The 21,655-nt window shown below is 51.9% G+C and overlaps 4 protein-coding genes and 1 long non-coding RNA gene across 16 annotated transcripts in view; 3 read left to right on the forward strand and 2 right to left on the reverse strand.

Annotated features, from left to right (window-relative positions):
* Positions 1–2,547, forward strand: part of CUNH17orf49 (chromosome unknown C17orf49 homolog) — a 2,751-nt gene extending 204 nt beyond the window's left edge. The window contains exons 2-6 of one of the 6 annotated variants that reach the window (XM_015504544.2): positions 114–208; positions 800–901; positions 1,555–1,745; positions 1,951–2,055; positions 2,287–2,547. In XM_015504544.2, coding sequence (XP_015360030.1) covers positions 114–208; positions 800–901; positions 1,555–1,745; positions 1,951–2,055; positions 2,287–2,351 — 558 coding nt within the window. In that variant the 3' untranslated portion in view covers positions 2,352–2,547. The remainder of the gene's footprint in view (positions 1–113; positions 209–799; positions 902–1,554; positions 1,746–1,950; positions 2,056–2,286) is intronic. The other 5 variants (XM_015504545.2, XM_015504547.2, XM_015504546.2 and 2 more) reach the window with 5 other exon arrangements.
* Positions 1–5,100, reverse strand: part of LOC125615019 — a 5,855-nt gene extending 755 nt beyond the window's left edge. Inside the window, exons 1-2 of the long non-coding RNA XR_007345586.1 lie at positions 4,385–5,100; positions 1–1,037 (exon numbers count right to left, since the gene is read on the reverse strand). The exon at positions 1–1,037 is cut by the window's left edge and continues 755 nt beyond it. This is a non-coding gene — a long non-coding RNA (uncharacterized LOC125615019). The remainder of the gene's footprint in view (positions 1,038–4,384) is intronic.
* Positions 5,101–7,935: 2,835 nt separating this feature from the next.
* Bcl6b (BCL6B transcription repressor) lies at positions 7,936–13,870 on the forward strand. Of its 2 annotated transcripts, none has more exons than XM_015504551.2 (9): positions 7,936–8,070; positions 8,627–8,817; positions 9,036–9,257; positions 9,366–9,713; positions 10,000–10,124; positions 10,779–10,943; positions 11,028–11,158; positions 11,260–11,397; positions 11,752–13,870. In XM_015504551.2, the coding sequence occupies exons 2-9, from the start codon at positions 8,639–8,641 to the stop codon at positions 11,866–11,868; spliced, it is 1,425 nt and encodes a 474-aa protein (XP_015360037.1). In that variant the 5' UTR covers positions 7,936–8,070; positions 8,627–8,638; the 3' UTR covers positions 11,869–13,870. The 2 variants fall into 2 exon arrangements, with proteins under 2 accessions (XP_015360037.1, XP_048653896.1); XM_048797939.1 differs by lacking the exon at positions 7,936–8,070 and adding an exon at positions 8,080–8,320.
* Positions 13,871–14,008: 138 nt separating this feature from the next.
* Slc16a13 (solute carrier family 16 member 13) lies at positions 14,009–19,919 on the forward strand. Of its 3 annotated transcripts, XM_015504557.2 has the most exons (5): positions 14,009–16,682; positions 16,830–16,973; positions 17,632–18,369; positions 18,692–18,821; positions 19,214–19,446. In XM_015504557.2, exons 1-4 carry the CDS (start codon positions 16,484–16,486, stop codon positions 18,775–18,777), a joined length of 1,167 nt encoding a protein of 388 aa, XP_015360043.1. In that variant the 5' UTR covers positions 14,009–16,483; the 3' UTR covers positions 18,778–18,821; positions 19,214–19,446. The 3 variants fall into 3 exon arrangements, with proteins under 3 accessions (XP_015360043.1, XP_015360041.1, XP_015360042.1); XM_015504555.2 differs by lacking the exon at positions 18,692–18,821 and having other exon boundaries at positions 19,214–19,919; XM_015504556.2 differs by lacking the exon at positions 19,214–19,446 and having other exon boundaries at positions 18,692–18,990.
* Positions 19,920–20,420: 501 nt separating this feature from the next.
* Slc16a11 (solute carrier family 16 member 11) overlaps positions 20,421–21,655 on the reverse strand; it is a 3,385-nt gene continuing 2,150 nt past the window's right edge. For all 4 annotated transcript variants that reach the window (XM_048797938.1, XM_048797937.1, XM_015504553.2 and 1 more), the window contains 2 exons: positions 20,785–21,552; positions 20,421–20,697 (listed from right to left, as the gene is read on the reverse strand). In XM_048797938.1, the coding sequence (XP_048653895.1) occupies positions 20,468–20,697; positions 20,785–21,552 (998 nt within the window). In that variant the 3' untranslated portion in view covers positions 20,421–20,467. The remainder of the gene's footprint in view (positions 20,698–20,784; positions 21,553–21,655) is intronic.

The following is a 21,655-nucleotide window of genomic DNA, read 5'->3' on the forward strand; positions in this document are numbered from 1 at the left end:
GCTCTTTCGCGCTGGGCTGGGGGCGGGCGCCGATCTAGGGTGGGGCTAGGGTCTCCGGGCGGGACCGCGCCGGGGCTGTGCGCTGGCCCCCCGTAATACTGCCCCGCCCCCAGGTCGGAGAGATCTTCTCTGCGGCCGGCGCCGCCTTCACGAAACTTGGAGAGCTGACGATGCAGTTGCATCCCGTGGCCGACTCTTCCCCCGCGGGGTACGTGAGCCCAGGCTGGGACGTGGACGCCGGGCGCGGACGCTTGGACTCTGTCACAGACACAGATCCTCTCTAGAGCGGGGGCAAATGTTAGTTTCCCTTTGTGCCTGACACAGCGCAGAGTAGGTGTTAATAAATGATTGTTGAATGAATGACAGATGAAGTTACAGACAGGTCCACCACCTGACTCATAATTTCAGTTGTCCCTTGCTGCGAACTGACAGACCAAACCACCACCACTACCACCCACCCCAAATCATATAAAATTCCATCAGACTGCTGCAGACCATATTCAGGGGTGCTGTTGTAAGACCCCTACTTGTTGAGTTGGTGTCAGTGGGCCGTCTGCAGCAGTTGCACATTGATGAAGGAGAAAGGTGTTCTAGCGGTGGATGCAGTTTCATGTCGTGGGGGAGGGGTCCCCAGAGGTTTTTTGTTTGTTTGTTTTTAAGTAGGACCCCTTTTAGTCCTTGGAAGGGGACCCAGAGATTGGGGGCAGAAGGCTGATTGGCTGTGGAATGCACAGCCCGTGGGCTGGATCCACTCCCTTCTGCTCCCGTTTTTGCTACCCCACCTCTCCCCTTCCGACAGTGCGAAGTGGACGGAGACGGAGATAGAGATGCTGAGGGCTGCTGTGAAGCGATTTGGGGACGATCTTAATCACATCAGCTGTGTCATCAAGGAACGGACAGTGTGAGGGAGGGTGGCTGGCAGAAAAAGGGGGGTGGGCAGCTTTCTTCCTCCTTACCCATTATTCCTTCTTCCTCAGAACTCCCAGTTCAGCATCTTTCCTACTGTGTTGCTAGTTTTGTTAGCATTCCCTGGAGGACTGAAAGAATATAAGAATTGTCACAGTTGGTCAAAAGTTCCTAAAATGCCATGGTAGTCAGAACCTTCCAAGAATTTTATTTTAGGGTGCCTGAGCTACTCAATTATTGTATTTCATAATGGGAATCCCTGGTGATTTATATAGATCTTTTGAGATTCTCATTTTTCCAGGGGTATTGTGATTCTGAAATAGTTGATCCAGATCTACTAGTAAGTCTCAGTCTACCTTTAAATCACCAAGCCTTACCTGGTGGCACTACACATCCATACATCTCTCCCAGAAGATTAGGGAATGGGCCTTTCTGCTACTCTGTTCAGGGACTCCACTCTTCACACTCCATCTCCCTAATTGAGTACAGAGCTTCACAAAAATGAGAGCCCTACCAAAGGCCTGGGGCCCTAACCTGGATTCTTATGTAGGGCTCCCAGAATTCCTTCAGAGTGACCCATTACCCCTGCCCTCCCCTTTTCCCTCAGCTTGCTGACCCCTTCCCTAATCTGCTGTCTCTTCTCTTCAGGGCTCAGATAAAGGCCACTGTAAAACGAAAGGTATATGAAGATTCTGGCATCCCCCTTCCAGCTGAATCACCCAAAAAAGGGCCCAAGAAGGTGGCATCTGGTGTCCTGTCGCCTCCTCCAGCTGCCCCTCCACCCAGCAGTTCCAGTATCCCAGAGTCCGGGGGACCCCCCATAAAGAAACAGAAGGCTGGTGAGGGCTGTGGAGTTGTTGCTGTCTAGGGTACAGGTTAAAGGTCCCATCTGAGGTTCAGTGAGAGAATTGGGCCTGGATCAAAGGATAGATCTCACTTTCTCTAGGGTGGTTTCCAGAATGGGGGAGGTAGAGCACAAAGCTTTGGAAAACTGGGGAGGGGAGAAGTCAGGGAACCTAGAACCTAGCCTATGCCCCCTCCCAGATGTGACACTCAGTGCTCTGAATGACTCCGACGCCAACAGTGACCTGGTGGATATTGAAGGGCTAGGAGAAACTCCTCCAGCCAAGAAACTCAACTTCGACCAGGGTAGGAGTCTTCCTCCTCCCACACTGGCTGGGGTTGGGGGGAAGTGCTCACCTGATGGCAGGGGTGGGTGTCAGCAAGAGCATCTCCCTTGTTCAGGGGCTTTGAAGGGAAGGTGCTCTGACAGTGCCAGGGACTGGGTCAGTAAGAAGCAGGGTATTTGGAGAGGTGGGAGTTGTCTTGGAAACTACTTGGGACTTGCTCCATCTCTGTCCATTTTACTTCCTGTTCCAGACAGCCTGACCCTGGATTCTGGCCTTCTCACAACCTCTGCTGATGCTCCTCTACTCTCCTGCTGAGCCTTCCACCTCTGACCTTCTCGCTATTCGCCCTGGACCTGTGGATCACCTGGGACTCAGAACGAGGCCTGCATGAGAGAGGGAAGGAAGGCTGCCAGGACTGTCACCTGGCTGTCCCTGATAATCCTCTGCCCTCAACCCCTGACTTACATCTGATGGACAGTTTTATACAGAAAATAAAGATTCTCTCTCAGCATGGTGCTGGCAGCTGCTGTTCCTTCACTTCTCCTTAGCCCTCAGGGGCTTGGCCCCTCCTCAGTAGTTCTCACCACCCTGCCTGGAGCAGCACAGCCAATACTGGCAGACTCACTTCCCAGTGCCAATATTTCTGTGCTGCTAGAGCCAGGGGAGCTGGGTGTGGGCAACAAAGACTCCACTTTGCTCTCTGGATCCAGACTTACTCCCAGGGTTGCTGGCGGTCAGTATTCCTGAGACTATCCTAGAGATTTTAAAGGAGCTGTTCCAGTGCTTTCATACCCTTTTCTTCCCCACCTCACAAGAACTTTGCCACAAGGCCCCAGATATTTGTGTCGCTTCTCCAGGGTGGCCTTCCAGGGCCAGGCCTCAGCGGTGCCTCCCCCACCCTCGCTCTAACACCACAGTGTGGTTTGGACGTGGCCACAGTGCCGTACAAACCACAGTGTGCTGCTGGGGCGGGGGCAGGACGGGTGGGTTGAGAGGAATAGAGCACAAGATGGTGCTATGAAGACCCCCCCACCCAAGAGCAGGGAAACAGAAGGCATCAAAGGCAAACATGGCCCCACAAAAGGTTGGGGAAAACCAGGAACCAGGGACAGGAGTTGAGCAGGCAACTGGAAGGAGAGAGGCCTAGGGGATGAGTTCACAATGTAATAAGACTGGAACCATCTTCCCTCTGAAGGAACTCAATTCAGTGGATCCCTAGGGTGGGATCAAGGGCAGAGGAAATAGGGAATGACTGGGGGGTGACCAACAAACTGCCTCCTGACTCAGCAAGGGCAGAGACCCAAGGCTTCCTGTGTCCATTTCTCCCCTCCCTGGGTCAGAACCCAAGAGAAACGCTAGGAGAGACAGAGGGCCAAGGACAGCAGGGTTGGGAGTTGGCAGTCCAGAGGTGGTGGGGCCGGAACATGGTTGGGAGAGGGGGGCCGGAAGTCGCCCTGGGCCCTGGGCCTGCCACAAGATGGAGGCCAAAGGCAGGAAATGGAGGCCAGGGGGAAAGGGGAGCAGCAGTGCCCAGGAAGGGGGCTATCTGGATCTGAAGGCCAGATATTCAACCCCTAGTGCTGCTCCCAGTCCCCCATGGCCCTCCAAGGACCATGCCCCACCCCCACAACACCACCCACCAGCCTATCCACCAGGCCCAGGCAGGCGGGCCCACCCCAGAGAGCCACGTTTAAGCTGAGACAAACATGCCTCTCCCCACCCCCAACCCTAGGCCTTCCCTTAGCCTTTTCCTCCTGTCCAGGACTTAATTTTTTAAAGTACCTCCCAGAAAGCAAAATCCAAGGGCCAAAATCCCTTCTGCAAATCAAATTAGTACCCTGTAAAACCCAATGTTATCCTGCCACATCCCATCCTACCTTTTACCAACCCCCTTCCGACACACCCCCAAAACTCTTTAACAATCAAAAAGATCTAAGATGGTGTAAGTAAGTAGTCTTTTTTAGGCCCCTTGTGTTGCCAGACTCCCTCCCCGAGACCCCTATCTGTCCTACATTAAACACTGCTAAGGCCCCCTGCTCCTCATTGCACCCCCAGAGCCCCAAAACAGTAGCTATCCCCAGCTCCCACCCTCGGCAGAGTCTTTGTGGGGGTGAAAGAGAAATCAAACACTATTCTAAAGGTTGGGGATGTTGGGAAGCATTCTGCTCTCAGACTTCAGTCTCCATCTGGGGGGCTGCAGTTTAGGGGTATAAGAGAAAGACTCTCCAATCATCCCCCCAATTCCAAGACTGACAAAGCCCAACCCCACCCCAACACGCACCTCCAAACCTCCCCCCCAACCCGCCACGTCTCTCCTGAAAACAGGGGACACTTTCCTCCCCACTTACCTCAGCTACTCTCCCCTGAGATCCTGGTCCCTATTTTGAAAGGAGCAAATTTTGGGGTGCATCCCTTACATTTGGGGTGCAGGAGAAAGGAGCCGCCCCAGCCGCATCGCTGGCCTCCTTCCTCTCGGCTGGCTCAGGGACTGGGGAGTGCCCTGGGGAGGGGGGACCCCCACAAGAGAGCTCTGGAGGGGGTTCCTCCACTCCCAGTCAAAATTGGGGACACCCCCCCCAAAACCCGTCCCAGCCCATCCGTCTCCAACTCGGCGGGAGAGGCAGCTGCAATGCCCCAGTCAGATTCCCCCAACACTACATTCCTCACCCCATCTAGAGGGGTCCCGGGGCCCCCAAAAAATCCCAAAAAAATCTAGGATGTTGGGAAGACGGTCCTGGACTAGATCCCCAAATTTGGGGTCCTTAGATACCCCCGTTTTTTCAGGAAAATTCCATCTTTCGCCTGCCTCCCGCCAGCCCTGCTCTGTCCCGATGCCAATTTTGGAAGTCACTCCCTCCTTCCTCCTCCCCGTCTCTCCAGGGCCCCCCCTGCTTGGGGGCTAGGGTCCAGGACACCTGGCTTCCAGACCAGGGGGAGCACTCCTCAAAGGGCTAGGGGGCCAGGAGGTCAAGCTCATTGCTCCTGTCTTAAGGAAGCAGGAAAGCCCGATCCTCCCTTCCCCTCCCCCCTGGCTGGTCTCGGTGGTGGTTTAGGAAAGCCTGGAGGATTGGAATCTGCCATTGCTGTTGCACAGGCAGTTTTTTTTTTTTTTTCCTTGGGTTGGGGGGGTGGGCGATGGGAGGGAGAGAGGGGAGGAGAACCGAAGAGAGCAGGGACCCAGGCGGGAAGAGCTGGCCTGGCTCACCCTCTAGCCCCTGCTGCCGTTGGGAACCCCTCCCCCCTCAGCTCACCCACACTCCAGTCCTCTGCCTGCTTTCTGTTTGGGGCTGTTATCTTAGAAAATCAGGGTACAGGAATCCCCTCCTTTCACCCCCACTGCCACCTTTCCTTGCCACAGTTCCAACAGCACTGCCCTGCTCAGGGGTGTCCACTTTACTAAAAGACACCCCATTTTCCCCCATCTTCCCCCAAACTTAAGTGTTTTCCCTAAATACATTGGGGTTTGGAGTCTGAAACCACTTCTTCTCTCTCAGATCTATCCAGACCACAAAGTAATAAGTCCATCAGGAGGCATCATGGCCTATCCAAATTTCTCCCTTCAAATCATGTGCTTATTTAGGGGTTCACTAAAGAAATTTCTAGAATCTGGGGTGAGAGGGAGCTCTAAGCGAAAGATACTCAACTCAGAAACGTGCTCCAAATCAAAGGAACCTCCAAATCAATCTCACCTCATGATCTATCCCCCAGCTTCACCCAAATGTACCCAAAGTGTAACAAAACAGCCCCAAATAAGGATACCCCCCAAATTTAATCTTCTATCCTGAGGGACCTCACGTAATAGCTCCCCCTGGACAAAGTTTCCTAGTTATCCATGCATACACAAGAATAACCTCCCCCTCAAAATAAGTTTTCACATGATTCAAATATACAACTTTACACCCCCCAAAACCCCCACCCAACCACACAAAGCCTTCAAACTTGCTCTCAGCTTCCTATTATGTGCCTCCTCAAAGTAATTTAAAAACAAAAATCTCCAAACTGAATTTCATGTCCTCAACAATTTAGTCTGAGTCTTGACACTTATACCCCAAAAGACTGTACCCCAAAATCAGCATGAGCATTCTGGCTTTTCTGATAATCCAAGATGACAGAGATAGATACGGACTCCAAATTGTAGGTGTCAGAATCCTCAAGCCTCAAACATACCATAGACCCTCAACCAAATGATCTATCCCCCAGCTTCACCCAAATGTACCCAAAGTGTTACAGCCCCATTGCCTGTAACAGTCAAATCAACACCCACTAACAAATGGCACCCCATAACTGACCAGATAACATTCTATCCTGATACCAAAGGGAGCCCCTAGCCTAATTCTCACCACCAGACTGGACAGAGACCAAAGTAACCTTCATATGCCAAAGCCACCTCACCATTCTGTGTCCTTAGTCATCCCCAATTCCCACTTAGCTGTTCTTTCATGCACTCAAGTAAAGACAACTTCAGATCTGACCAGAGGGCTCTAGGCCTGGATATGCAGCTCCATGGTAAATACTTAATAACTCCTGGTCAACTGTATACCCTTCTGAGACCAAATCCAAAGAGGTCCTCTTTTGCAGCTGGTCTGGTCCCTCTTCTCCAAATAAGCCTTGCCCCCCCCCCAAGTCTCCCCAAACAAAATATGAGGGTGTGATCTCCCAGATCAGCAGTTTTAAAATTAGAATTGTCAAGCCCTCCTTCTCTCTCTCACTCTTCTCTGTTGAGTGTAAATTCGGTTTACCCTACCCAATTTTCTTATTAGTGTTTACTAAAAATAATATCTTGATTAGATATCTTGAATATCTTGATTAGAAAAGAAACATTGTGCCCCCAGGCTCAAGCCCCACTCCTTGTCTCACCCACTCCCCTCATTCCCAAAGTCCTGGATTTCCCACTTCCGTAGGAAACCCAGCCTGACGGAAAGTCCCCGGGTCCCTAACTCTACCTCTCTTTTTCTAGAACTCCTCTAAGAGGCAGAAGTGCAAAATAAACCACCGCAAAGGGGAGGAAGCCCAAAGTTTCAGCCGCCAAGACCAAATCCATCCAGCACCCTAGTCTGTGCACAACCCCAGCCGGGTGGAAACCACGGGGCGGGGTAAGGCGAGGCTAGTGCTCGTCCGCCCCCTCGTGGAAAGAGCCAGACATTGCCGAGCTTCGCCTACTTGCCGCGCTGGACCCCGGCGTCCCGCCAGCCTCAAAGCGTAGCCGACCGGCGGGTGCTCGAGGACCTATTGAGCTGGGACTGGGGGACAGCGAGCGGGCTTTGGGCGGGAGTCGGTCTCTCTGAATCCCTAAAAGGACTCAGAAGAGAGTTGGGGCGGGAGGCCGGACGCCTAGGTCTCCTGAGCGTCTCTCGGCCCCCACCCGGGGCTTTCCCCACCTCCTCGAGGGGAAGCAGCTGGCGGAGCCGTCCGGTCTCAGGACAATGGAAGGAAACGAACTAGAAATCATATCCGCCCTCTCCCTACCCGGCCCGGTCAGAGCCCCCCTTTTTGTGGGCCCTGCCAAAGGAGCCTGTCATTCACACCACACCCTTCCACTATCTGAGACCCCACGAAAGACCACTAGGGCCTCCCCCAAACCTGGTGTCCCCCTTTTCACCCTTAACATAGTACATCGGAAGGGGGAGTCGTGATGTGACACCTTCTTCCAAAAGCCAATACACCAATTTTCGCTATCCCGGTCCTCCGATTACCCAGAGCCTCTATTATTTGCCATCATGGACACCCTTAATCTCCCCAGTTCGGACACCCTTAATCTCCCCAGTTCCGACACCCACATCCTCAATTCTTACTATTAGAGCCCCCCAAATCCCCACGTTAGGATCACCTGGTGTTTCTGAGGTCCCGCCTTAGAGACGGAGACCCCGCCCCAGGTTCCCCATCTGGAAAGCCAGGGAGGAAGGAAGGATACAGACCCAGGCGTTCACCCCACCTCCACCCCCGCCCCCGACATCCCGGAGGGATAAAGGAGCCGAGGCCGAGAGAGACCCCGCCCCCCCTTGAGAAGAGAAGCCGCAGCCCCTGCGGGACGGGGGTAAGAAGGAGACACTGAGGGAGCCGGAATCCTGGGACCCCAAAGAGGGTTGGGGCTTATTGATAGTAGGGAGACTGAGTCCCAGAAATTGCACTTTACTAGGATGGGGACTGTATAGGAGTAGCAGAAATCTGCGGTTCGTAGAAGGGAGTTTCGACTGGGATTTGGAGGGGTATGGAGTGCAGCTTTTCTGGAGTCCCCAGGCCGGGTCAAGCACTTAAGATCTAGGCGCGCCAAGAAGCAAAGAGAGGTAGGTTGTGGAGGGACACAAGGAATCCAACCAAAGGCTCTGTGCGCGATATTTCGCACGCTCTCCATCGACGCAGAGGTGGGGAAACTTCAACTCGTTCCAAGCGCTCTGGGATCTAGCTCTCTGGAAGTCAGCGACGATGTGGTTGAGGACAGCATTAACGAGACGAATTAAGTGAGGCTTCGTGTGCTGGGGCCTGGAGATGGTGAACCTGGCTCTGGCAGCACCTTGGGAGAAAAGACAAGTAGAGAAAGGAAGGTATCTTAAGACTGCCGAATCCCTGAGCCCTTTCCACCGCATCCACAGGCCTGCGTCGCTATGGGTTCCACCACTGCCCCAGACGGAGCGCTAGGCTACGTCCGCGAATTCACCCGCCACTCCTCCGACGTGCTGGGCAATTTGAACGAGCTGCGCCTGCGCGGGATCCTCACTGACGTCACGCTGCTGGTTGGCGGGCAACCCCTTCGAGCACACAAGGCCGTTCTTATCGCCTGCAGGTTCGAGGGTTGGGGCTAGTGGGGACCAAATGGGGAAAGGGGTGGAGCCATAGGCCATAGAGTGGAAATTCAAACCCAAACCTTGCTGGAAAAAGAGGGGAGAGTCCCAGAATTGAACACCGTTTAATAGTGGGGAAGCGGGATTTCTAAAGGAATGGGTTTTCCAAAGCAGCGCGTGTGTCCCTTGGTCTAACATGACCTATCTGTCCTCTCTCCAGTGGCTTCTTCTATTCAATTTTCCGGGGCCGAGCAGGAGTAGGGGTGGACGTGCTCTCCCTGCCCGGGGGCCCCGAAGCTAGAGGCTTCGCTCCTCTTCTGGACTTCATGTACACTTCGCGCCTGCGCCTCTCTCCCACCACTGCACCCGCTGTCCTTGCGGCTGCCACCTACTTGCAGATGGAACATGTAGTTCAGGCATGCCACCGCTTCATCCAGGCTAGGTGAGGGAATCATGGCTCTGTGTTCTTCCTGGGTGAGGTGGCGTCCCAGGTATCAATGGCAAAGGCAAAATTAGGAAATAGAACTAATGTCCATCACGTTTTTTCCAGTTGTGAACCTCTAGGCATCTCCCTGCGACCCCTGGAGGCAGAACCCCCCACACTCACAACAGCCCCTCCACCAGGCAGTCCCAGGTGCTCTGAAGGACACCCAGACCCACCTACTGAATCTCGAAGCTGCAATCAAGGCCCCCCAAGTCCAGTCAGCCCAGACCCCAAGGCCTGCAACTGGAAAAAGTACAAGTTCATCGTGCTAAACTCTCAGGCCTCCCAAGCAGGGAGCCTGATTGGGGAGAGTAGTTCTGGTCAACCTTGCCCCCAAGCCAGACTCCCCAGTGGAGATGAGGCCTCCAACAACAGCAGCAGTGAAGAAGGACCCATCCCTGGTTTCCAGAACAGGTACACGGTCTAGAATTCCAAGACTTTTTTAGAGGCTAGCCTGTGTTATCAGTAGGCAGGGAGATAGATGGGGGTCCCTTTCAAAGATACCAGCCCACCTTTGGGAATTGACTAGAAACCAGGGTAACTCAGTGGGGAGGGACATTGACAGGGCCAAGAATGTGGCTCATTGATTAATATTAGCTCACCTCCAGAGGATAGGCCTTTGACTCCAAGTTCTCTTGGAGAGAATGTCTCTTCATATAATCTCTTCTAACCTCTTCTATGGGCCTTATTATCTGCTCAGGCTTTCTCCAACTACTGCTGCTAGGCAGTTCAAATGTGGAACTCCAGTCAGTGCCCCCTATCTCTTCACATCCCGGGTTCAAGAGACTACTGGATCACCCTCTGAGCGGCCCTGTCCACCACCAGGTAAGAATTCCTCTTTTCCAATTTTTCTCCTATGACTATACCAGGCCAGTCTGGGTTAAAAGGACTCAGGAGACACCTATTCTGGTGGTTCCTAAACTTTATTTGCAAATTAAAATTACGTGGGAAGGTTTTAAAACTCCCAGGTCACACCCAGAGATCAGAAAGTTTAGAAGTGGGGATCAATAATTTTTTTTTTTTTTAACATCATCATAGAACTTTTTTTAGCGGGGGGAATCAGTAATTTTTAAAGCTTCCCAGGTGCTTCCAATGAGTAGCAAAGTTTGGGAATTTCGGGCCTATCCCTATTTAGGGTTGAGTAGTCTGTCCAGACTTTGACAGGGCCTTGCTGGTGGACTGTCATCCAGACTGGTGCAATATAGAAGAAACCAAAACTTCTGCCCACTAGCAGGGGCTTCCACCTACTGTCACCACTATTGAAGAAATTAGCAGAGTGCTCTGGAATCAAATGTAGAGTAAGATTTTATATGGCCTTTGGCAAGTCAAATGTGTCCCAGAATCCTTCACAGTGAATTGGAAGAAAAGAAAACCTTACCTACTTACTGTTGTTCGGTTTGAGGATTCACTCCTACCCAAGAAGCCCTCAATTAGTAACTATGGTTGTCATTACTCACTATCCTCACTCCCCTTTCCCAGGAAGTGAGTTTTTCGGCTGCCAGAACTGTGAGGCTGTGGCTGGGTGCTCTTCGGGGCTGGACCCCTTGGCTCCCAGGGACGAGGACAAACCCTATAAGTGTCAGCTCTGCCGGTCTGCCTTCCGCTACAAAGGCAACTTGGCCAGTCACCGTACTGTGCACACAGGTAGGAGGGGAAAGGGATTTGGCCTTCGTGCCCACCACTGTTTTTAAGGCAATGTCCCTGACTTCTCTTCCTCCCTGTTTATAGGGGAAAAGCCCTACCATTGCTCCATCTGTGGAGCCCGTTTTAACCGACCAGCTAACCTGAAAACGCACAGCCGCATCCATTCGGGAGAGAAACCTTACAAGTGTGAGACTTGCGGTTCGCGCTTTGTACAGGTATGAAGCCAACCCCAGCAGAGAGGGTTCAAAGGTTAGAGGGCGGGGTGGAGAGAATTCTGCCCCTCCCGAAGGTGATCTGAAGTCTCCTCCCCTCCCAGGTGGCGCACCTGCGCGCCCACGTGCTGATCCACACCGGAGAGAAGCCCTATCCTTGTCCCACCTGCGGAACTCGCTTCCGCCACCTACAGACCCTCAAGAGTCACGTTCGCATCCACACGGGAGAGAAGCCTTACCATGTGGGTATCCAGCATGGCCAACCCTTAGAATTACCTTCCGTTCACCTTGGGGCGGAGCTCTGAGAGGAGGGACCTTTCTACCCTTAGATCTCTTGGAAACTAAGAGTCCTAGTGAATAAGAGGCGGAGGCCGAAGTAGGGATTGCGCTTCTTCATTTTCCAGAGAGGGATTAACGGGTGGGAAAACCTTTGCTAAAATAAATCAGGGTCTATCTCCCGGGATCCCCTGAGGATTTGGGAGGATGTGAAGGCCAAAGCGCTAATTTTCTATAGAGAGCTGAACCGTTTCCCTTTGCCCAACACCTAAAAGATGGTTTTGGAATGGGTGAGACCTGACTCAGTTGTCCTCCCACAGTGCGACCCATGCGGCCTTCATTTCCGGCACAAGAGTCAGCTGCGGTTGCATCTGCGCCAGAAACACGGGGCTGCTACGAACACCAAAGTACACTACCACATCCTGGGGGGGCCTTAGCTGAGTGCCCCAGACCCCAGTCGCTCCCCAGGGCCCAGGAAGTCCCCAAGCTTGGACCTGGCTTCCCTGTTCATCTTGGTATGGGGGTGTGCAAGACCACTCTAGTATCAGAAACTGCTGCCACCTTAATTTCTTGCTGGGGAGAGCAGGAGTGGCAGATCCAGGCTAGATCTGCCTCTGTTTTGCTGGTCAAAACCTCTTCCCCGCAATCCAGATTGTCTAACTAGAGGCTGGGTTCAGGGAGACATTGGAGGCCTGGTTTCCTTAAGGGAAGAGCCCCCACCTGCAGTCCCCATCTCATTTGGTTTATCTGTAAATATAATTTATTGCAGCCTTTGGGTAGCACCAGGGCCTTCATTCTGTTGCATTTCCCACTTCCCTATTCCACAAGTGTGATCAAAAGTGACCAGAAACATAGAATGTGAAGTCACAGCTCTGCTGGCAGAGATTATTAGCACTTGGCTCTCTCCTTTGGCTTGAGTGTTTTTATATTGTTATTGTCATAGCTTTTATCTTTACAATTGTTCTTTTTCCTGTTTGTTTGATGTTGGTTTGTTTAAAATGGAGAAAGGGGGACTCCATTCCCTGCTCCTCCAATTCTAGGTCTGGAACCTTTATTCATTCTAGGGCAAGCCCTAGGAACATGTGGGATTATGGAATTGGGTCTGGAACCCTCTCTGGTATTCTGGACTTTGAGGTGCTCTAGCAGGCTAGAATTAGATATAGTCTTTTCTTTCTTTTCATGGGTAATAGGAACCTTTATGATGAGCCTGAAACGGAGGTAACAAATGCTTCCTGAAAGTTGCGGGGTGGGAGATTGGAACCTAAATCACTGTAAGTAGAGGCCAGTAGTCTTTACTTCAAGATGGTTCAGAACCTACACTGTCTCACCAATCCAGTCACCTGGGTTTGGCTGCCCTGCATTCATCTGTCACAACAGAGCCCACCCAAGGCTTTGAATTGAATTCATAATTCTCCCACTACGGCCAGTTCTTAGCACTGAGTTGATCCCTCCTCCATGGGAGAAAGATCTGAAATTTCTTGTCAGAGATCATATGACCTTTTATGATTCTATCAGTCTCTAAGAATATTGTGACCTAGGGGAGAAAAAAATGAAACTTTACCTTGACTATAGAGTTGTGACCCACCCATTACTGTAGAGGTATCTAGGTTTGAATGTTCCTTGGGGTCCTCTATACTGAGATGAGCCCCTTCTTTCTTTAATGGGTTTTGGACATCTTCTGGCAAGTGTCCAGATTCCAGAAACGTCTTTGTCTCTTTAAGTCACAGGTGTTTGGTAACTTTCTTACCTTAGAAAAGCTGGATCTGTGATCTTGTCTTCCCATCACTGCATTCCTGTCTGGAACCAGTGAGTGCACTAGAACCTTCCACAGGAAGAGGAAAGAGGCTGAGTTCCATTCTGGGTTTATTGTAGTTTGGAATTATGATTGGGATTGTTGTTGGGAATGGAGATTTGAGAGTAAGACTGGTTGACTGATGAGTTCAAGCCCCTTCTAGTTGACCAAGTTGCCAGGTAGGATTAAGAGGTTGATTAAGTGCTAAAGTTTCCAGTGTTGACCAAGTAGGGGAAAAGTTAGGGATGGGGTAGCCTCTTAGCAACTGTCTGGAATGTTGAATAATACTCTGAATCCCTGATTTATAGTCTTAGCCCTTGTAACCCTGGGACCTATTTGATTATAGGACATGGATGGAGGGTAAAAAGCACTTCTGAATTTGGGGGGCGGGGTGGAACTTCCTCAAGATAGGTCAATACTAGTTGCTGTCACTTGGGGACTAGTGAGAAAGCTATTCTCCCTATTTCTATCTTAAACCCCATCACCCCATTGCAGAATTGAAGAAGAGGGAAAGCAAGAGGAGACATGTAAAAAGAAACCATAATCTCTGTTTTAGCAGATGGGATGAGCAGGTTGAAAGTGCCTGGGGGTGGAGATGTTAGATCTTTCAAGATCTGATCCTTGGAATAAAGAAGCCTCTGAGTCTATCTGTTGTGTTCTGGGTTCTTGCCTCAGGGGACCTGGGGACTTGGAAAGAGATTTCTTCCCTCTTAAATAACATTTGGATTCTGTGCTCATTTCACTGTTTCATCCCACCACACATCTTAAATGGTCCTTGTTCTGCCCTTGCCTTCCGGCTCATTGTGTAGGAACCAGTGACTTCATGAAGTTTCTCCGGAGCCACCTGCATCCTGCTGGTCTGAAGTCACTTCCTGCCTGAGGTGCAGAGGCAGCAGGGAGAAACTAGGAAGCCACTAGTAATACCAAGAGGTTGAGGGATGCATTTATGCTGGGGATATTAATGCTTGGGACACCCCACCACCACTAAGGAAAATGGTTGGGACTTGGATCCCAAGGACAACAGGAGGTGGCAGTGAGAAGGCTGTGTAGTTAAGAGCCAGCATGCCAACTCCACCTTTGTCTCCCAGCAGTGGTATCTTGGAAGTCTATCCAGTGTCCCGTGCATGTGCCTCTCCTACTTTTTCCCCTGTTCTATGTGTGTCCTGGGTGCATAGCTCTGGTCTGGCCCTCAGGCAGAATGGTCACAAATTCTGATATTATCCCTGCCTTCTGTCTTAGAAGTCCTTATCTGTGATAAAAGTCAGATAACATGGCCCGAATTGCCTCCAACATTTACAGGATGTGGTTGTGTTTCTTAATCTTTTAATACCCAGACCTGAAAAGAAAAAAAAACTAAATCCTTCCTTCACTTCCCTCTGCAGCTTCACTTCCCTCTATGCCCTGTTGAAAACAAGACTAGCTAATATTACTTTCACCTGCTACATGGTATGCCCTAAACTAAGCATTTTAGTGCATGGATTTTCTAATTTAACCCCCCTGACAACCATTAAAAAATAGCCTAACTTACAGATGGGAAAACCAATATCTTGACCAAGTTAATAAATGATAAAGTCAAGATTGGAACCAATTTGATTCTAAAGACTGAGTTCTTAACCACTTATATATGACCACACCAACTAGCATATTCCCCACCAATATTTTGAATACATATTCATACACACAGAGGTAAGAATTCTGGTATGATTATTTTCCATATGTGAAATCAAAAGCTACACAGTCTCCCCACCTCATTCCCCTCTTCTTCTTTGCCTGTTTGCTTCTTTTCCCCACTAGTCTAGGTGGGTTTTTGTTGTTGTTGTTGTTATTTGTTTGTTTGTTTGTACTGGGGGTTTAATTCAGGTGTGCTGCTTAGGGCTAAATTGCTGAGGCTGGCTTGGATCTCCTAATCCTCCTGCTTCAGCCTCCAGAATGGCTGAGATTACAGGCCTGTGCCACCATATCCTGCTGGGTATGAACTCTTTGAGCCCAGGGAACCCAGGTCGGGGGTCCTCCAGAGCTTGAGTTACAATGAAGGAACTGAAGTCCAAGACGTTAATGCTGTGGAGTCTGGGGAAGACTAGGGGGTGCTCACAGGGGGCCTGAGTACTGGTGGGGTAAGAAAAGCTGATTGCTCCAGTTGCCGGGGTCATAACTTCTCTTTATCCCACCTTGAGTTCAAAAAATATGGTTAGGACATGGCTGTTACTAGAGGGCAGAAGAAAAGGTTCCAGCCCCACTGAGGAAGGGGTAGGTGGTGTTGGTGGAGCCCTATGTGACTTTACAGCCGCCCTTCCTCTCTTCAGTTATTTTTGGTCTCTGTGACCCAAGGTTTCCTGTTAGTGGGAACAGAAAAGTGTTATCATCACAGAAATGAATGCCAGGAGTCCAACAACCCATTCCCCGTCTCTTTTCCGTTGGCCCCTGAACCTCTCAGAAATCCAGCCATCTCGATTTGGGGAGCTGCGTTAACGGTGGCACTCCTTCGAGTTATTTTGAATTTTATAACCTGTCCTCTGGAACCCCACGCGGGTCGGGCATTCCTCAAAAACAAGTGAGTGCTTGCCTCTCCAGAACCAGTTTGCCCACCACCAGTCCTTACGTGCGGGTTTTGGTGCTGAAATGCGGACGACTCGGCCCACACCGTGAGCAGGGGACCGCGGCATCCCCGCGGTAGGTCCCTGCATCACGTGTGGCTGTATCCAGTCAGTCTCTTCAGGACCCTCCTTACGCATGCGCCCCACTCACTGCGGGTCCGGAACAATGCTCTAAGTCCCGCCCAAGCCTTCTGGCCCCACCCCCTGCTCAGGAGTCCTGCGTCCTCGTTGGCTAGCTAGGGACTGGATGTTGGCCAGCTTGGCCAGGTGTAGACATCCCCAAAGATAATTCATACCCAGGCCGGTGCGCGTCTCCATTTCCACCTCCTGGTCCCTAATCGAACGTTTGGGGGCCCGCCGCTAACGAACTGACCCTTTCCTGGACCCTCAGCTGCAGGCCAGCCGGGCTGCGCCTCCGTGCGCTTGTGACCGAGGCTAGCACGGGCCTGGTCCCCCCCTCCCCCGCCTCACTAAGACCGTACCCCTTGGGAAAAGGCGCAGGCGCCTCACGCCGCCTGATCTGTACCTTTCTCTTTAGCCGATTTTGCACCCCACCCCGCGTTTGGTTCCGAGCCTCCCAGCAGGGTGGGCATACACTGGTGGAAGTCTAGAGCCCGGCTCCTGCAGGGGTTGGCTCTTAGTGGCGGCAGCCCTGTTCCTACCCAGATGGCTCGCGGGGCCGAGCCCCCCGATGGGGGCTGGGGATGGATGGTGGTGCTCTCAGCCTTCTTCCAGTCGGCACTGGTGTTCGGGGTGCTTCGCTCCTTCGGAGTCTTCTTCGTGGAGTTTGTGGCGGCGTTTGAGGAGCAGGCAGCGCGCGTCTCCTGGATCGCCTCCATTGGAATCGCGGTGCAGCAGTTTGGGAGTGAGTGCTGCGCCTGGTCCGGTGTCCTGTGACCCTCACCCTCGAAAGAGAAAGGGGATACAGGAACCGAAAGGGGAAGGAGAAGGGGTGTGGAGGCTACTAGGGAAGGACGCCTGAGTCCTCACAGAACCCTTTCCCCTTCCCCAGGCCCCATAGGCAGTGCTCTGAGCACGAAGTTCGGGCCCAGGCCTGTGGTGATGACCGGGGGCATCTTGGCCTCGCTGGGTATGCTGCTCGCTTCATTTGCTACCTCCTTGACCCACCTATACCTGAGTATTGGACTGCTCTCAGGTGAGACCCTGAGCAAGGACAGGAGAGTCATATACTTGGGTCTTTGGCCACTGGATTTTCACCTTTTTCTTGCTCCTTCCAAAAAGTTTAGGGAAAATGTTGAGGGAATGTTTGAGTAGCACCTGTGCCCTGAAGGGAATTCTTAAGAGAATGACTAAGTTGGTAAACCTGGTGGGGAAATTAGGAAAGTCAAAGATAATGAATCCAAGAATGTATGTGCAAGCCCAAGGCTAGAGGGACTGGAGAATTTCTGTAAAATTGTGCTGGGTATTGTGACTGAAATGAATATCATTAGCCTATGTACAAAGAAAGACTTTCAAAGCTTACGCAACTTGGCAATGTAACATTACATGGCCAGAAACGGTAGAGCAGGGGTCTGACTCCAAAGTTCTGTGCTAGTTACTTTACAAACATTATCTCTAGTCCTCCCCCAGTCCCATAAAGTGTAGCAACCCCATTTTGCAGATGAGGAAATTGAGGCTGGGAGAGTAAGTAAAACACATGGGGTCACACAGCTAGAAATTGTCAAAGCTAGGACTACATCCAGGTCTGTGGGACTCCAGAACAAAGGCTATATTCTGCTGCTGAGCACTGTTGGGATTACTGGGTTTCCTGAGCTCCACAAAAGTTCTCAACCCCATTTCTTCCTTTTTGACAGGCTCTGGCTGGGCCTTGACCTTCACTCCGACCCTGGCCTGCCTGTCCCGTTACTTCTCTCGCCGTCGATCCCTGGCCACAGGGCTGGCACTGACAGGAGTGGGCCTCTCCTCTTTTGCATTTGCCCCCCTCTTCCAGTGGTTACTCAACTACTATGCCTGGCGGGGGGCTCTACTGCTCGTATCTGCCCTCTCCCTCCACCTGGTGGCATGTGGTGCTCTCCTCCGCCCACTATCCCTGACTGAGGACACAGTTATGGGTGGCCCTGCAGCCCAACTCACCTCCCTCCTCCATCATGGCCCCTTCCTCCGTTACACTGTTGCCCTAACCCTGATCAACACTGGCTACTTCATACCCTATATCCACCTGGTGGCCCATCTCCAAGACCTGGACTGGGACCCACTACCTGCTGCCTTTCTACTCTCTGTGGCTGCTATTTCTGACCTTGTAGGGCGTGTGGTCTCTGGGTGGCTGGGAGATGCAGTCCCAGGGCCTGTGACACGGCTTCTGATGCTTTGGACCACCCTGACTGGAGTATCACTGACCCTGTTCCCTGTGGCTCAGGCTCCCACAGCCCTGGTGGTTCTGGCTGTGGCCTATGGCTTCACATCAGGAGCCCTGACCCCAGTGGCCTTCTCCGTGCTGCCTGAACTGGTGGGGACTGGAAGGATTTACTGTGGCCTAGGACTGGTGCAGATGGTAGAGAGCATCGGGGGGCTACTGGGGGCTCCTCTGTCAGGTAAGGGGAATGGGGTTGCCAGGTGGGCAAGGGCTGCCATGTTGCACAGTTGGGGGAAGGAACTATTCCCATCATGTGTATGTGAATATTGTCCTCTGGTATGGTACAGTTCACAGCCTGCATGACCAATCATAGCAGACTTGATGTGGGTCCATAGGGTAGAGAAATTGGGGCTGGGAAGTTCTAACTGGAAAGACAAAGAGGAGTTAAGTGGAAATCTTGGTATGGAGCTAACAGCCTGGGTTTTCAGAGGATATGGCCAGATCTGGATCTATATAACATTCCAGTGTCTTCCATTTTCCTTTGTCTTACTGGGCCCCAGGCCATGTGTCTGAGTACTCTGGTCAAAGTACTCCAGGCTCAAGATTCAGGAACCTTATGACTTTAACATTCCCTCTTAACTATTAACTGAAGATGTGGAACGGCTACAATTGCCAGAAAGAAACCTACAGGTATGCCTGACATAATCTGGCTTATCAAATCTTCACGGGCTGGTTTGGAGATCCTTTCTAAAGGCACACAGGTGGTTAAAATTACCTTTGAGGCCCTTAGGGAAAATAGAATTCTCACATTCATCTGGTCTACCTTGGGAGTTTTGATTCCTCTAACATTATGCACCTTTCCTTCCTGCAAAAAGGGGTCTGAGGGCTGGGGATGTGGCTCAAGCGGTAGCGCACTTGCCTGGCCTGTGTGCGGCCCGGGTTCAATCCTCAGCACCACATACAAACAAAGATGTTGTGTCCACCGAAAAACTTAAAAATAAATATTAAAAAAAGGGGGGTCTAAGCTGTCAGCCCCAGCGAACAGATCACCCATGTGTATTCTTTTTCTCTCTTGGATCTAGGCTACCTCCGAGATGTGACAGGCAACTACACAGCTTCTTTTGTGGTGGCTGGGACCTTCCTTCTTGCAGGGAGTGCAGTTCTAATCACTCTGCCCCACTTCTTCTCCTGCTTTTCAACTCCGACTACCAGGCCTCAGGACCTTGTAATAGAGGCAGTGGATACCAAAGTCCCCCTGCCCACAAAGGAGGGGCTGGGAGAGGACTGAATTCCACTAAGAGATAGTCCCCAAAAGCCAGATCTTGACAGCTCCAGATTTTCTCCTACCCAAAGGAGGCATCCACAGAACCACAGTGCCTTAAGATTCTTGATCTTTCTCGCCCCAGAGCAGTCCTGGGACTCCTCCGATGTGTGTGCCAACCCTTGGTATTTTGCTGAGGACTCACATTTCTTCTCATTTGCTCTCCCAACCTTTTCTGAAGGATCCAGAGATCCTACTCCATTAAGCTGTGAATCAACTGAAAATCAAAGACCAAGAGACTTCTCATGTTTTACATGTGAACTCTAGTGTCCTCCTAAGTGTCCTCTCTGAAGACAGATGTTTGAGAAGCAAAGGTGTCTGTTTGAGATAAAACTGAATAAGGAAACCGGACAATAATTGTAACCTCAAAAAGAACCAGGGCCATTGTGTGGGTTGGCTTATGAAATCAGGGCAGGGGAGGGGAGGTGTCCAGGAGCTGTGATGATCCTGAGTTCCTCCCTCCTGTCCACTTACCTACCTCTTCCCCACCTGGGGCTTAGAAATTAAGGGAATGGTGAAATCACAGAGTGTATGTGTGTGGGAGGGTAGCTTGTTTAGGAGGGGGAAAAAAGGCTGATAGAGCTGAAGTTTGTTTGTATGTGGTGCTGAGTAGAGCTGAAGTTTGGACCTAGGATTCTCATATTTTCCAGGAAAATAAAAGGAGATTGAAATGCTGGAACTGTTCCGCCAGGTCTGGATATTCAAGGTCAATGAAAATGGAGCAGGTGGCATCCATAAGCATCTTTTCCCCCACCCCAGCCCACAACAAACTGAAACTGCAGACAACTTCTCAAAGACTCCCTGTTATGGCAAGGATTTGGGCAAAGAGGAATGGACTGATTGGATAGCTAAACACCCTTCCCCACCCCCAACTGGGGTCCTGTTTTTTTCAAAAGCCTTTTGGGATATCTTAAAGTAGAATATTTTCAGGCTTCTAGGATGGCCAACAGTTGGAGCTTTCAGAAAAATCAAATAAAAATTATTTATTGGGGGAGGGGTTTAAACAAGAAAATGATCAACAAGTGGTGTCCAGAGTGGAGCGAGGGCCTCCTGGGGGTGGCAAGGCAACCTGGGGCACCGGAAGCAGCTCCCCTCTCTCAGGGGGAGGGGTAGCTGGAGGTGAGGTTGGACGACAGGAGGGGAGGGCCCTGGGTAGCCCCAAATAGATGAAGCTGCCGGAGAGGATGAAAGAGCCACAGACGAGGAAAGAAGCGGTGAAGTTTCCTGTCTCATCCCTTAGGAAGCCTGAGAAGAGGGGTAAAGGAATTTAGAGGTCTTGCACCCCAAGGGCAGAGGACGGTTGGGAGTGGATCTGCTGGTTCAGGCCCTTACCTGACAGGGGAGGGCCCAGGAGTCCCCCGAGGCTCATCAGCATCATCACCAGCCCAGTGGCCTGCACCACACCTCCGATGCCCACCAGCCCCGGGAGCACACCAAACACTAGGGGGGCATAACTTCCAGCGCTAAGCCCGTAGGCCCCAGCTGCAGCCAGCAGGGGGCCCCCCCAGTCATCTTCGCTCCCCACCGCCGGCACCAGTCCCACTGCCAGCAGCCCCAGCCCTGTCAGAGCTCCAAACAGTGCCAGCAGCCGCGGAAGGGGCACCCAGCCCTGGTCCGCCAGCCACCCACAGACCAGTCGGGCACCCGAATCCCCCACTGCAGCCATGGCCACCACCAGAGCTGCCCCGTATCCCCCCAGGCCTCGGTCTAAAGCGTGTGGGGCCAAGTGCACGTAGGGGACGAAGTACCCACCCCCAATCAGAGCTGTACCCAGAGCAAAAACTGAGAAGGCCCGACGCTTGAAGAGACCCAAGCCGAGGGCAGCTAGGGGGTTGAGGGGTGGAGCCTCGGGGTCGCCAGGGAGGGACAGGGGTCGCAGCAGGGCGCCACAAGGGGTGAGGTGGAGTGTGACAGCGCCAAGGAGGAGCAGAGCGCCCCTCCAGCCGAAAGCGTCAAGGAGGAGCTGCAAGGCAGGCGCCAGAAGCAGGGAGGAAACCCCGTTGCCAGTGAGTGCTAGTCCCACAGCCAAGACCCGACGGCGAGAGAAGTAACGGGAGAGGGTACCGAGGGCAGGGGCAAACACTAGAGCCCAACCAGCGCCTGCGAAAAGATAAAGTGAGATTAAGGCAGGTTCCAGGGATGCCTGCCCCAGCATTCCCAGCCGTGCTTCTAGCAGAAGCCCCCCCCCCCCAAAATCCTGCTC

The sequence above is a fragment of the Marmota marmota genome, unplaced genomic scaffold, assembly GCF_001458135.2.
Source record: "Marmota marmota marmota unplaced genomic scaffold, marMar, whole genome shotgun sequence".
Taxonomy (NCBI): Eukaryota; Metazoa; Chordata; class Mammalia; order Rodentia; family Sciuridae; genus Marmota; species Marmota marmota.